At 55.0% G+C, this 13,425-nt stretch overlaps 2 protein-coding genes across 10 annotated transcripts; one reads left to right on the forward strand and one right to left on the reverse strand.

Annotated features, from left to right (window-relative positions):
- Positions 1 to 1,137: 1,137 nt before the first annotated feature.
- Positions 1,138 to 4,815, reverse strand: PRRT1 (proline rich transmembrane protein 1). The gene is made up of 4 exons (XM_048225770.2): positions 4,686 to 4,815; positions 3,240 to 3,778; positions 2,366 to 2,551; positions 1,138 to 2,224 (listed from the first exon to the last, which is right to left on the reverse strand). The coding sequence occupies exons 1-4, from the start codon at positions 4,702 to 4,704 to the stop codon at positions 2,048 to 2,050; spliced, it is 921 nt and encodes a 306-aa protein (XP_048081727.1). The 5' UTR covers positions 4,705 to 4,815; the 3' UTR covers positions 1,138 to 2,047.
- Positions 2,508 to 13,392, forward strand: PPT2 (palmitoyl-protein thioesterase 2). Of its 9 annotated transcripts, none has more exons than XM_057304818.1 (10): positions 2,508 to 3,461; positions 3,996 to 5,345; positions 7,490 to 7,705; positions 7,958 to 8,111; positions 8,569 to 8,664; positions 8,752 to 8,859; positions 9,383 to 9,466; positions 9,587 to 9,671; positions 12,346 to 12,400; positions 12,579 to 13,392. In XM_057304818.1, the coding sequence occupies exons 2-10, from the start codon at positions 5,325 to 5,327 to the stop codon at positions 12,720 to 12,722; spliced, it is 963 nt and encodes a 320-aa protein (XP_057160801.1). In that variant the 5' UTR covers positions 2,508 to 3,461; positions 3,996 to 5,324; the 3' UTR covers positions 12,723 to 13,392. The 9 variants fall into 9 exon arrangements, with proteins under 9 accessions (XP_057160801.1, XP_044234189.2, XP_044234187.2 ...); XM_044378254.3 differs by lacking the exon at positions 2,508 to 3,461 and adding an exon at positions 7,121 to 7,171 and having other exon boundaries at positions 4,914 to 5,345; XM_044378252.3 differs by lacking the exon at positions 2,508 to 3,461 and adding an exon at positions 7,121 to 7,171 and having other exon boundaries at positions 4,915 to 5,345; positions 7,512 to 7,705.
- Positions 13,393 to 13,425: the final 33 nt, after the last annotated feature.

Below are 13,425 nucleotides of genomic sequence, written 5' to 3' on the forward strand. Positions count from 1 at the left end.
TAGATCGTAAACCCCATGAGGTCAGCGTTCACATCCATCGTTTCAGCAGATGTCTCGCCAGCACCCTGCATGGTGTCTGCACGTTGTCTGAATGTGCAAATTCAGCATAGAACCCTGGCCTGCAGGTGTACAGATGAAGATACCAAGTCCACTGCTTATGCACTGCCCCCACCCCGACCAGAGGCCTCCTGGCTGACCTCAGGGTAGGAGAGGGCAACTAGCTCCAGCTGGACTTTGAGAGCCTAGTGCCCTCCTCCCTGGGACTCTGCTGTGATCTGAATGTTTGTGTTCCCTCCAAAATTCATATGTTGAAATCGTAATGCACAATTTGATAGTATTAGGAGGTGGGGTCTTTGGGAGGTGCTTGGGTCAAGAGGGTGGAGCTCTCATGAATGGGATTAGTGCTTCTTATAAAAGAGACCCCTACAGCGCTCCCTTGCCCCTTCCAACAAGTAAGGATACAATGAGAAGTCTGTAACTCAGAAGAGGGCCCTCACCCGACTAGGCTATGCTCTCAGACTTCCAGCCTCCAGAACTGTGAGAAATAAATTTCTGTTGCTTATAAGCCACCCAGTCGATAGTATTTTTGTTATAGCAACCTGAATGGGCTGAGATGGCCTCCCATAGCACTCTGCTCCCTTGCCTATACACGTGCAACAACGATGTAGGGCGCTAATCCAAGTGGTTTGCCACCCTCTGGCCTGAAGGCAGGAACAGCTGTAGGCAGTTGGCATCTTTTCCTGTCACCCTGTTCCTGACCAACTTCTTCAGAATAGTCTGTTCTTTTCTCCTGATTTCCTGGAGTTCTGGGGCTAGATACTTGGGTCTACTTATAAATCCTCTCTCTTCAAAGCCCTAAGCCCAGTTTAGTAGAAAGTGGAAAATGTGCTAGGGAAAGAAACCCCCACCAAGAATGGACCTCATACCAGATCTCCCTGGTAGGATTCCTAAGGAGACACCCCCCCCCCCGCCCTGTCCCCAGCTCCCATAGTTGTGTCTGTCTTTCTGGTGTCTTGGAGATCTTTTCCTTCCACTTTTGTCTCTGTCAGTTTTCTTTTATCTCTCTTTCCCTTGGAAGGGAAGCTGAGGGGAGGTAAAAGGAGCAAACAAAAGAGGAGGGTCTTTGCAAGGCTGCAGTCTTCGGAATTGCGGTTGATAAATCCACTTAGTCTCTTTAATATTCTTTCAGAAATTCACACACACACTCACACACAAATCAGAACAAGGTGGGGACTGCCGAGGGGAGCGGGGAGCGGGCTGGCTCCTCCCGACGTGGGGAGATCCGTACCCTGGGTTACCTTCTGCCCAGCTGCCCACTGGTTGGGATAGGTGGAAGGGGATATTTACAGAGAACGGGGACTTTCGTCATCCCAGGGTGAAAGGTTCTAAACTGGGAACCTCCCAAATCTCATTCCAAAAATACCAAAAGTAGAGGTTCTGGGATTAGCAAGAAAATAGGAAGAGACCGGGCTGGAGGAGACAAAACTGTACTACGAAAAAAACGAGAGAGCGTGGGGAGGTGGCTACCTCGGGGCTAGGTCCCTGCGCCAGAAGGGGAAGAGTCTGTCAGTCTGGGGCGAGGCTTACCGCCACAACCCAATCACTGGACTGAATCACCCCGCGGGGACGGAGAGGAAGGCGGAGCCTGCCGACCTGGAGGCGGGGTTTTTCGGAGCCGGGGCGGAGCCTACAGAGGAGGCGGGGCTTTGGGGACCCGTCTCCGGCTGAGGAGCGGAGACCGAAGGTGCCTGGCTGGGGGCGCTGCATTTAGGGGCGGAGGGGGACTGGAGTGACTGAGGGCCGGGCATTTGGCGGGGATCCCGGGAAGTAGTATTTCTGGGGGTGGGTTTTTTTTCGGGGTTCCTGAGGAACTGGATTCGGAGCGTGCCCGCAAGGCGATAAGTTCCGTGAAGGCCGAGGTTAGGATGTATCGAAATTTGGTGGCCCCAGAGGCAGGTGTGCGGGGCACCCGCTGGATCCGCGGCGTGGCTGCAGAGCGCGCTTGGGAGGTTGAGGGGCGCGGGGTGGGGCCGGGCCGGGTGAGTCCTTACGGGTCCCAGTAGTTCTCGTGGTGCTGCGCGGCAATGATGATGACTACGGTGAGGATAGTACAGAGCACCATGGCTGCGATGCCCACCGCCAGGGAGATGAAGGAGAAGTTCCGGGCCTCGCGTGAAGCGATCTCGGCAGACACCATGTCTCCGCGGGCCAAGGCGGTGCGCACCTGCGGGGGAAGGGCGGAAGAAGGAGGATCAGAGCTGCTGCGCCCTCTGAGATGCTCCCCAGGACATCCAGCACTCCGTTAGATTAAGAAAAACCGAGTGAGGCTGCCCTTCCCAGACGCCGCCCTCTACTCCCCTTCCACCTGCACTGCCTTGAAGATGGCGATGATGCCCGTTGGCCAGAAGCAGCAGATGGTGGTCAGCACCGCGATGGGCATGTAGTCGTGCGGCGGGCGCCTGGGCTCCAGCAAGGCCAACCCTGGGCCCTGGGGCGGCGGGGGGAGCGTGGAAGTTACTCCAGTTCCCCCCGGGGTCCCGCCTGTATAGGGCTGTGGAGGAAAGGTTGCAGGGAGAGGACAGAGGACGTCATTCCGATCCTCTCTGAGCCCACCAACATCCTGCGTCTGGCAGAGTGGTTTTTTAAAGCATCCTTCTTGCACGTTGCTTCTCAAAGGAACTTATCCACTACCCTTCCGGGACACCCATAAATTCTATGTAGGTCCCTCTCTTCTCTTTATTGCTATCATTACCCTATATTCTTAGCGGTCTCCACACTCCCTCCCCACAAGGTATGGCCTCACCAGTGCTGCCCGGGCTCACTTCGGGTCTTGTTTCTTCTCCCCAAATATCTGCCTGGCCTTCCCTACTCAAGTCAGTTCCAGGTTTCTTCTCCCTTCTCCTCCTTGGTCCCCAGGTTTCATTTCTTCTCCCCTCCCTCTTTTCCTTCTTTCAAACCTCATCTGGGCTTCTGTGCTCCGTTCCCCTTCCCAGACCCTGATCTCTGACCCCAACTGACTGCCAGATCCTCCCCCCTCCCAACCCACACAACACACACACACACACACACACACACACACACACACACACACACACATTCCCAAGCCTTTCCTCAGTCCCTCCTCTCTCTAGGCCTTGTCCTAGGAACCTGCCCGGTCCCCTGGCCCCGTTTCTTTATCCCACCAGCCCCCACTGTGTCCCCACCCCTTCCTCCCGGGCCCCTGTCCGCCCTGTACTCACCGTGCCCACCGGGTAGACCGGCACGTAGGCAGTGCAAGGCTGCAGCTGTAAGGGGTAGCCGGGGGCTACGTAGCCCCCCAGTGGCAGCGTGCCTACCGCCCCAGTGTGCGTGGGCACCACGAAGCCCGGAGCCTGGGCAGTATGAGAGGGCGCCGGCGGGGGCGGAGCGGCGGCGGCTGGCGGCGGCGGGGGCAGTGGGCCTTCGAAGCGAGTCTCCTGCAGGTAAGGGTCGGGTGGCATGCGGGGCAAGGTAGCGCAGCCGGGTGGTGGCGCCCCGGCGGCCGGGCCGGGCGGGGCGTGATGTGGTGGCCGTGGCAGAGTGGCGGAAGATGAGGGACCGCGCTGAGCAGTGGCCGCGGAAGAAGCCAGGCCACCTGCCCCTAAGCGCGGGAGGGTGGCGGTCCCGGACTGGTGGTAGTGGTGGTGGTGGTGATGGTGAGAGGAGGGGGCTGCCTGTGGGGGTGGGGCGGGGGGTTCGGCCGGAGGCTGGGGGGCATTATAGGGTGGTGGAGAGGTGTGAGGGACTGAGTCTGAGAGGCCTGGGGGTGGTGAGCAGAGGAGAAGGTACAGGGACAGAGACAAGACAGGCAGAGAAGAGATAAGGAAGGGGGTAGGGGGAGACACAGAGGGCCAGGGATGGAGAAAGATAATGGGAGAGACAGAGGAGATGGGTGAGAAGCCATCTCTTGTACTTGGGGCAGAAAAGGGGTTGTATCTAGGCCGTGTTTCCACCCCCCCTTCTTTCTTTCAATCTAGTTTTGAGATCGCAACTCTCCTCCACTCCTCTCCATCTTCAGCACCGTGTCCGAAGCTTTCACCTGCCACCCAAGCTATGGCTGCCCCAGGCTTGCCCATCTGAGCTAGTCCTGTGTGTGCACATGTGTAGACATGCAACACTGTGTTAACATGTGCTCAATTCAACAGTTGTATAAACACATGTAGGATGACATATTCCACTCTGCCTTCTTGCCCTGGGAAGTGGTGCCCTAGCCTCTCTGGGAATCCCACTACCTCTTTTAGGGCAGATAAAGAAGGGTCTTCTGGATTTTACTCCCCTGACAACCTCCCTCTGATCATATCTTTATATATCTCTACTGGATGTCTCCATGCAAGCCAGTGTCATCTGTCCATCTGTCACTCCCAGTGATGCTATCCCTGCAGTACCTGGCTGATGCTAGGCCACTCTTGTACTTCCCTCACCCTTTCAACCTGTCCCCTTTCCATGTTGTTGGCAAGGGGACGAGGCGAGATTGGAAGGAGGAAAGGAAGAGAAGGTGGGGATATAGAAAGAGAAGGGGGATGGGGGGTTGAGAGCTGGACAGAAGGGGAATGAAACAGAATCACCCCCCCCCCAGGGAGAGGTAAGGGAGGGAGGGGGTTGGGGCCAAGGATGGGGGGAAGAGTCTGGAGATGGTGGAAAGGGCAGGTTTTGTTGTTGTTTTTTACCTGACTTTTCCGATGACATGCCTGTGGTCTCGTTGGGACAGGGTCCCTGTCGCGGGAGTCGGGGTCCCTGGCTGGCGTCGGAGTCTCAGAGTCTCGGTGTGCGGATTGCGCAGCCGGCAGCAGCAGAGATGGAGAGATGAAGACAGCGGCGGGGGGCGGAGGGAGTGCAGGGAGGGGGGGGAGCTTAAAGGGACCGAGGAGAGGGAGGGGGAGAGTTTCCGAGGTACCCTCACTCCGTCTCTCCTCCTCTCACCCCGGCACTCAAGCCCCCAGCTTGGGCTCCCTTGGAGTTGTCATGGAAACAGGGAGGCAAGCAAGACCAGGCAAGGCGGGTGGGACTAAGGGAAGGAAGGAGGGAGGGAGAACTCTCTAGAGTCTTCCCCTCTAAGACTGGCTGTAGTGATTACATTGTAGGAGGAAATGAGCAGGTGCTCAGTGGATTCAATACCCCAGTCCCGACGGGATCTGGTTCACCCTAGTCAGGGGCCCCCTCCTCAGCTTCCCTCAGAGTCCCTGCGAGTTCTCAGGATCTTCTTCCAAATCCTCAGCTCTACTTTCCCCCGCTTTAGGAAAGATAACTGTGTAGGAGAGAGAACTGCATAGTTGAGACCTGCGATGGCTTGAAGAGTTGCCAGGGTTATGGCCTGGGGTGAACTGCAGGTGAAGTGGGGGGCTTGGGTCTACAGTGGTTGAGTGGGAGTCGGGCCTGTGCGTGGGGGAGTGGGGGTGGGAGGACAGAGAGGAAGCTTGGGGGATGCAAAGATACCTTTTCCTCCAGGGTGAAGGAGCTGAGCACTTTGGGAGAAGGAGGGGTGGATCAGCACATTTCTGGCAACTCTGTTTTGGGAATATGTGCTTGGTCTCCCTTTCCCCCTTTGATAATTGGGCTTCTTAGAGTTCCTGGGCGCATCAGTGCTCAGATCCATTTTTAAAAATCCCACCCAGCCACCCACGACCCGTGCCAAGACGCAACGCCACCTCCTGAATAGACAGGAGTGGGGGAAGGGTGGCGGAGGTGGGGGGAGTAGGGGAGGTGGAGGTCGGAGCACAGCTCTAATTGCGGTCTTTTTATTTGTTCACTGTATCTTGGGAGCACTTATATGGGGAGGAAAGGTGAAGGTAGGGAGTCTACCGAGACGTACAGGAGTTGGGCTTTTTGCAAAAACACAGTCGGGGAATCATTAACCCCCCCTGCCTCCACCTTCAGATTAGTACTTCCCATCCCCCCGCCTGAGGCAGTCGCTCTCCCGGGCTGTGTCCTTCCCCTCCGCGTCCAAACGGAGGCTACAGAGTTGACGCCCTCGCCTGGACCAGTCCCAGGCTCCAGACATTTAGGTCACGGCCCCAAACTAGTCGTTCTGGTTTCCAAGGCGTTCGCGTGAGCTCCTGACCCCTACAGCCAGCCCATCCTCACATCACACACCTCGGGGCACGAATCGGTTTTATTGAGAGACTTTAGGCCTGCAAAGACCTTGTGACTAGAGCGAGGGATTCAGACAAGCTGCAAAATCCTTTTTCCTCAAGGGAAACGCCTTTAAATGCTAAGTAAAAGCCCACCTAGGTATCGGGAAGGGGTCCCAGGCAGAGGTGCGGGACGCTTGGAGCTCGGAAGTCTGGATGCAGTGCGAGGTTCTGCGTCGGAAGCCGCCCACAGGAGCTCCCAGCTAAGGGCAGATTGTGGGGGTCCCTCAAGTTGAAAGACTGGTGGAAACCACGCGAGCGTGAGTCAGCGCTGCCCCAGGGGCCCTCCGCCCCTTGGAGGTGGGTCGTACACCGGGAGCGGAGTAGAGTAGGCCAGGAGAAACTGGGCCAGGCTGCACTTTTAGCTCGAGGGGCCTCGAGGACTCTTCGCGTCCCTGGAGACAAGGGCACTACACGCACTTCATAATGAAGAGTTGTAAGACGCTGACCTGGGCCCGGCCGGCGGGCGGGCAGGGGTGGGGTGGGGTCCGCCTGGGCAGGCTTCAGCCCCGATCCGGACGAAATGCGGAGGACTGCCTTTCCCCAGTCTATTCCCCAGCGCCCCCGCCCCCAACCCTGGGGGAAAGAGAACTCCTGTTCCGCCGCCGAGCCGGACGCCTGAATTGGGAAGTGGGGCGAATCAAGGCCAGGAAATCGGACCCTCGGGTCACTGGTGCAGCAGGGCGCCTGGGCTTGCCTCCTCTCGATTCCCAGGATATGTTTGCTGCTTCTTCCTCTCCCCACGGGTCTAAATGGATCGCTCTGCCTATTTCCTCCCCCGCTCCCGGAATGCAGTGGAATATTCCATTGCCCCTCCGGTCCCGGCCTGCGTTACAGGGGACGCGGGCACGGTTGCCGGGGAAAGCCCCGGACGTGACGGCGAAGCGCGACCCCTAGCCGCCTCCCCTCTCCCATCCGTCATTCCCCTGCGCGCGCTCTTCTTACACCCTTCCTCTCCCCCCTGCGGGTTCCAGTTTAGGGAGAAGTAAACAGTAGGCGGAGCCAGGCTCACGGACCTAGGCCAGGTGGGAGCTTGCGTTCTCCAGGAGCCTGCGTTGCTGCTCAGGGGTCTTTCTTGCAAAACCCAGAGTCGTGCATGACTGGGATGATGCATTAGGAAGATCCTGGGCCTAGGGACTGAGTCCACGCTGAGTTGGGGGCGGGGTTTCGGGTGCGCGTCGGTGAGTCTACGTGTAGGGGGGGGTGTTTCCCTGCAGCCCTGTAGTAAGTTCAAAGTAGGCTATTTTGTGACCTGGACCTAGTGTGAACACGGGTGGGGTGGGGGAGTCTTGATTGCCAGGCGTCTGCTCCGAGGGGAGAGTGTGTTGTCATCTCTCTCACAGGCCCTCATCGCCCCCTTCTCAGGCGGGAGCATGCTCGGCCTCGGGGGGCTGCGGCTCCCCCCGGCGGGGATCCTGCTCCTGTTGCCTTTCCTGCCGCCGCTGCTGCTGCCCGCAGCCCCCGCCCCCCATCGCGCTTCCTACAAACCGGTCATCGTGGTGCACGGGCTCTTTGACAGCTCATACAGCTTCCGCCACCTGCTGGAATACATCAACGAGGTCTGGCAGGGGACACCCGGTTGTGGGACGTTGGAGGCGTATGTAGTGACGGGGGAAGGAGAATGGGGAACTGAAAGCTGCCCTTCCGGGCCTGCTCAGCTCCTAGAGGAGCTGGTGCTGGCGTTGGGAGAGTCGAGGGGTGAGATCCCTGGTGCTGGCAGGGCGCAGGAGGCATGTGGACGCTGGCCGGGGGTGCGGAGTGGAGGGGCTTCATAGTCCATGCCCTGGTGCAGCATTGCCCCCTTCCCACAGACACACGCTGGGACTGTGGTGACAGTGCTCGATCTCTTCGATGGGAGAGAGAGCTTGCGACCCTTGTGGGAGCAGGTGCAAGGGTTCGGAGAGGCTGTGGCCCCCATCATGGCAAAGGCCCCTGAGGGGGTGCATCTCATCTGCTACTCGCAGGGTAGGCGCCCTCCCCATCCCAACGTCTACGCCCTATCCGAGGCGTGATCCCAATCTGAGGGACGCTTCCTAGCGTCCCCTTTCCTGAACCCTGTTGCTCCAGCCAGAGCCCTAGTACCTGAGCCCTACTTTCCTGACTTCCCTCAGCACCTGGGTCTTATCTCTGTGTCCTCAGTGAGAGGGAGGCTCCCTGCACTGCTGTCCCCTTTTGCCATTACCCATGGTTCTTGGACATAAGGGATAATGCAGCAGTAAAAAGTACCCTACAGTTAGAGTCAGAAGACCCAGAATCGAATTCCGGCTCTGTCACTTACACAACGTGTAACCTTTTGCCACAGGATGTGCCTGCTTTCTCTGGGCCTCAGTCTCCTTACCGACAAGGGGGGGGTGGGGCGAGCGGGGAGGCTGTTGGCCTGGCTGTCGCTAAGTCCCAGCCTAATGTGGCATTCTGCCTCCAGGAGGCCTGGTGTGCCGGGCCCTGCTCTCTGTCATGGATGAGCACAATGTGGATTCCTTCATCTCTCTCTCCTCTCCACAAATGGGACAGTATGGAGGTGAGTGGGGATGGTGAGCTCCATAGGGGGTCCTGAGTTTTGGGGACACAGGTTTGGGGCCACTGGACACTGCTGTTCTCTTACCAGATACGGACTATTTGAAGTGGCTCTTCCCTACCTCCATGAGGTCTAACCTCTACCGGATCTGCTACAGCCCCTGGGGCCAGGAATTCTCCATCTGCAACTACTGGCACGGTGAGTAGGGGAGGCCAGACTGGGGTCTGCGTGGAGAGGGCGCCCTGGGGGTAGGGCCTGCTGCTCCCCGTGTGCCATACCCAGTGGCAGTGATGCTGCAGATAACTTACATGTATTGAGCACTTACTATGTGGCTAGGCACTGTGCAGAACACTTCATGTGTCTTACCTTATTGCTTCAGACTATAGTCTGGGGCAGGGACCAGCAAACTTTTCTTTAAAAGGCCAGGTAGTAAATATTTGGTTGTGACTGTTTTCCTTATCTGTAAAATAATAATATAGTATCTACACTATAGGGGGTTGTGAAGATTAAATAAATTAATGAATGTAATGTACTTTGAACAGTACCTGGCATCCTAGGTGCTGGATAAAGGTGTTTGCTCTTGTGTTTACAATTATTATTATCATTACTTTTAGTATTCACCTTGTCTATTATTGTAATCTCCCAATTGGCCTTCCAGCCTCTGGTCTTGCCTCTTTTCCCTGCTTCTCTGACTACCGTTCTAACTGCTGTTTGTACCTAGACCCCCACCATGATGACTTGTACCTCAATGCCAGTAGCTTCCTGGCCCTGATCAATGGGGAAAGAGATCATCCCAATGCCACTGGTGAGACCCTGGGCTCCTACCTGGGTCGCATTTTGTGCCTCTCTTGACCCCCTATGTTTCCCTCTCCAACCTGGCCTGACCCCTGTGACTGACTCAAGCTCTTTTCTTCCCCCTCTTCAGCATGGAGGAAGAACTTTCTTCGTGTGGGCCGCCTGGTGCTGATTGGGGGCCCTGATGATGGTGTTATTACCCCCTGGCAGTCTAGGTAATAAGGGACTGTGGTGACAATGCTCGATACACCCTGAAGATTGACTAAGGACATCCCCCAACCCCCTATCAATTTTTATCTCATGCCTGAAACTGGCCTGTACCTCCCACTGTTCACTTCATGCCCCACACTCCATGTATCCTGTCACTTAAGACCAAAACATGAGTTGTCATCCCTCAACTCCTTGTATCCACCAGTCACCAAGTCCTGCAGATTCTGCTTTCTCTCCATCCCTAAACCCCTGCTTTGTAAAAACTTTTAACTTTCAGATAATTACAGAGTCACAGGAAGTTGCAAAGATAGTTTAGAGAGGTCCTGGGTACGTATCTTTCACCCAGTTCTCCCTGTGATTGCACCCTATATAACTACAGCACAATCTCAAAACCAGGGACTTGTCGTTGGTAGGATGCGTGTGTATAGTTCCATGCCATTTTATGTTCCTACCACCTCTTTTACATACCTGGACTTCCGTAATAGCCTCCGGCCCCGTCCGCTCCATCCTGTTCTCAGGAAAAGCCATGGCTCCATCGTGCTATGTGTGGGCCTCTGTTGCAGATCATCACGAGTGATCTGTAATGTCACCTAAGCTACTTTAGTCCTCAACAAATATTTATTGAGCACTGTATGTATGCCCAGGCACTGTTCTGGGCCACTGGGATGCAGCGGTAAATGAAAGAGGAGTGCCCCTGCTATTACGCAGCTTACCATCTAGTAGTGTAGGAGACGGGTAATAAATGTAAATATTTATGTCAGGTGGTGATAAGACAAGGCAGGGGAAAGGATTGGAAGATGACTGGAGCCTATGTCAGACAGTGGCCAGAGAAGTCCTGGAAGAGTTGCCATTTGAGTAGAAACTTAAGGAAGTGAAGGAAGGAGCTGTGAAACAATCTGGGGGGTGGGTGGGGAACGACTCGGGAAGGAGTAGCATCTACGAAGGTCCTGGGGCAGGTGTGAGGAATAAGGAGGCCAGTGAGGCTAGAGTGTGGGGATCTGGGAAGAGGGTGGGAGAGATGAAAGGGGTAGTGGGGAGCCAGTGATGTGGAGCCTTTGTAGGGCAGTGAGGCCCTTGGTTTTTTCCCCCTAACATATACATAACAGAAAACTTACCATTTTAAGTGTACACTTCCGTGGCATTAAGCACATTGACATTCTTGTGTAACCATCACCACCATCCATCTCTGGAACTTTTTTTTTCTTCCCAAACTGAAACTCCATGGCCATTAAACATTAACTCCCCAACCCTGCTTCCCCCCAGCTCTTGGCAACCATGGCCCTTGACTTTTTATTTTGAATGAGATGGGACGGCATTGGAGGGTTTTAAGGGAAGGAGTCATGGGACTCCCGTGGGATGGGATTTATTCTATCTTATTTTACCTCCACAACCCTATGAAGATAGTAATAGTTCAGTTATAGAGGCCAAGTCACTGTTCTAAGCACTTGTCAAATAACCCTTATTTAATCCTCACCAAGTCAGTAACTGGTGAAGTCAGGCTATCTAACTGAAACACGGGGTTTCACTTCCCCTCTGCAAGGGAAGGATTCTCGTCTAGGACAAAGAATCAGTACTGTGCTCAGCCACACACGTTTGGGAGCGTGCGGCAGAGCTGGAGTTCAAATCCAGGTCTGTGTGCCCCCGCTGCTCACCTGGTGAAATGCAGCCCCTCAGCAGGGCCTCCAGGCCTCCAGCCACCTCCCCCCTGCGCACCCCGCTGTGCCTCACTTCTGTACCTTTGCTCCTGCTCTTCATTTGCCTGGGGCACAGCCTTCCCTAGGGGAGTCCTCACTGGGAAGCCTTTGTTGATGCTCTAAAGTTAGGGTAGCGGCCTCTCTTTGCTGCCGTAGCCTATTGGACTTAACACTGTTAGTGTTCGTTCTTCCTGGCCGGCGCCCACGCACGGCCCATGTCAGTTAAATATTACTTTTGAAAATTTTAAGACCTTTTTATTTTGGAATAATTTCATACTTAATAAGTTAGCAAAGTATTACAAAATCAATCTTACGTATTCTTCACCTAGATTTTCTAATTGTTAACATTTTGCCATGTTTATGCCCTCATCCGTTCTCTCTGAATATATATACGCGGTATAAGCCGTTTGAGAGTAGGTTGTAGACATGAGGTCTCTTTATGCCTAAAACTTCAGTATGTCAGTGTCTTTCCTGCGTATAGGACGTTCCTTACATAGCCACAATACAGTGATCGAAGTCAGGAACTTAACATGGATAGGGGTACTCTGTAGACCTGATTCAAAGATTTTCCAGTTGTCCTCATAGGGAAAAAAGAAATCCATTGCAAGATCCAACCTGGGATCATGAGTCGCATTTACTTGTCATGTCTCTTGAGTCTCTTTTTTTTCCTGGAATACTTCCTCAGTCTTTGTCTCTGACATTGAAGTTTTTGAGGTGTATGGTCCAGCCGTTCTACAGAATGTCCCTCAGTTGGGGTTTGTCGGCTGTCTCCTCAAGAGAAGGTTCAGGTTATGCATTTTTGATGGGACTCTGCAAAAGCCATGCTGTAGCCTCAGTGTATCACCTCACAAGGTATATGATATCCAGTTAAGTATTTTGAGTGTCTTCCTTGCTGCCATGAGTTCCTGAAGTCTGCTAGCCTACCTTGCTTTTCTCCAGCTGTCCTGATAACCCCCTCCCCTGCCCACCCTCAATCTCTTTGTAGCTTCTTTGGTTTCTATGACGCAAATGAAACGGTCTTGGAGATGGAGGAGCAAGCGGTGAGCCCCCTGGGATTACTGCCCCTTCTTCACGCACTGTCCCACCTTAGTCTGTAGCCCTCCCTGCCCCCGGCCCTTGAGAGCGGAAGGGTTCACTCTGGGGAGGGGACCTTGGACACCAGCAGGAACTCATTTTGTCTCTCCGTCTGTCTTCTGTGACCCTTCACCTACCTTGAAGGTTTATCTGCGGGATTCTTTTGGCTTGAAGACTCTCTTGGCCCGGGGAGCCATAGTGAGGTGTCCGATGGCTGGGATCTCCCACACGGCCTGGCACTCCAACCGTACCCTATATGAGACCTGCATTGAACCTTGGCTCTCCTGAGGATGTCCTCGGGGATCTCCCAGGAACTCCCCTGCCCAGAGACCAAGCGGTGGCCTTGGAAAGCAGATGTCAGGCTCTGGTGTGCCTGTGACCACCCCATTGCTCCCACACTGCCCGTACCAACCAGGGCTCCCAGGACCCCTTCCTCTTATCCTCTGTACATGACAAATCCTGGTCTCCCCACCTCAGGTCTGGGGTTTGCTCCGTGCTCTCTCACCCTCCCAAGGCCGAGGTTGGGAAGAGAGAAGCCAGGTTTTTAACTTGTGGCTGCTCCTGCCGCTGCTGCTGCTGCCGCGTCTCTGGCTGCACAGAAGGAGAACCCAGCCCCTGCCCACTACAGGGGTCTCCTTCTAGGCCACTCAGGTCATTTTTAGCTTCTGTTCTCCCCATGTTCCCTTTTCCTTAGCCCTCCCAACTCCCAGGAAGGACTACCCATGAGAGTGGGGTTCTGAGGCTCCCCTATGGGGACAGTTCCGTTCTAGAAATGTCAGTGTTGGGGAATATCTATGGCCTGTGAGGCCCATCTCAGGTTTGGGGATCCCCCAGTCCCTATGTTCAGTGTTGGGGTACCCCCTGGGAGCCGAGTTTCTTTGAGGCCCCAGCCCCTCTTTTAGCTACCATTGAATGGGTGTTAACCCTGTATTAATGGAAATAAAGTTCCATTTCCTCAGTGTGGCTTGGCTCATTTCCAGGTGAGGGGGAC

The sequence above is a fragment of the Ursus arctos genome, unplaced genomic scaffold (genome assembly GCF_023065955.2).
Source record: "Ursus arctos isolate Adak ecotype North America unplaced genomic scaffold, UrsArc2.0 scaffold_31, whole genome shotgun sequence".
Lineage (NCBI taxonomy): Eukaryota > Metazoa > Chordata > Mammalia > Carnivora > Ursidae > Ursus > Ursus arctos.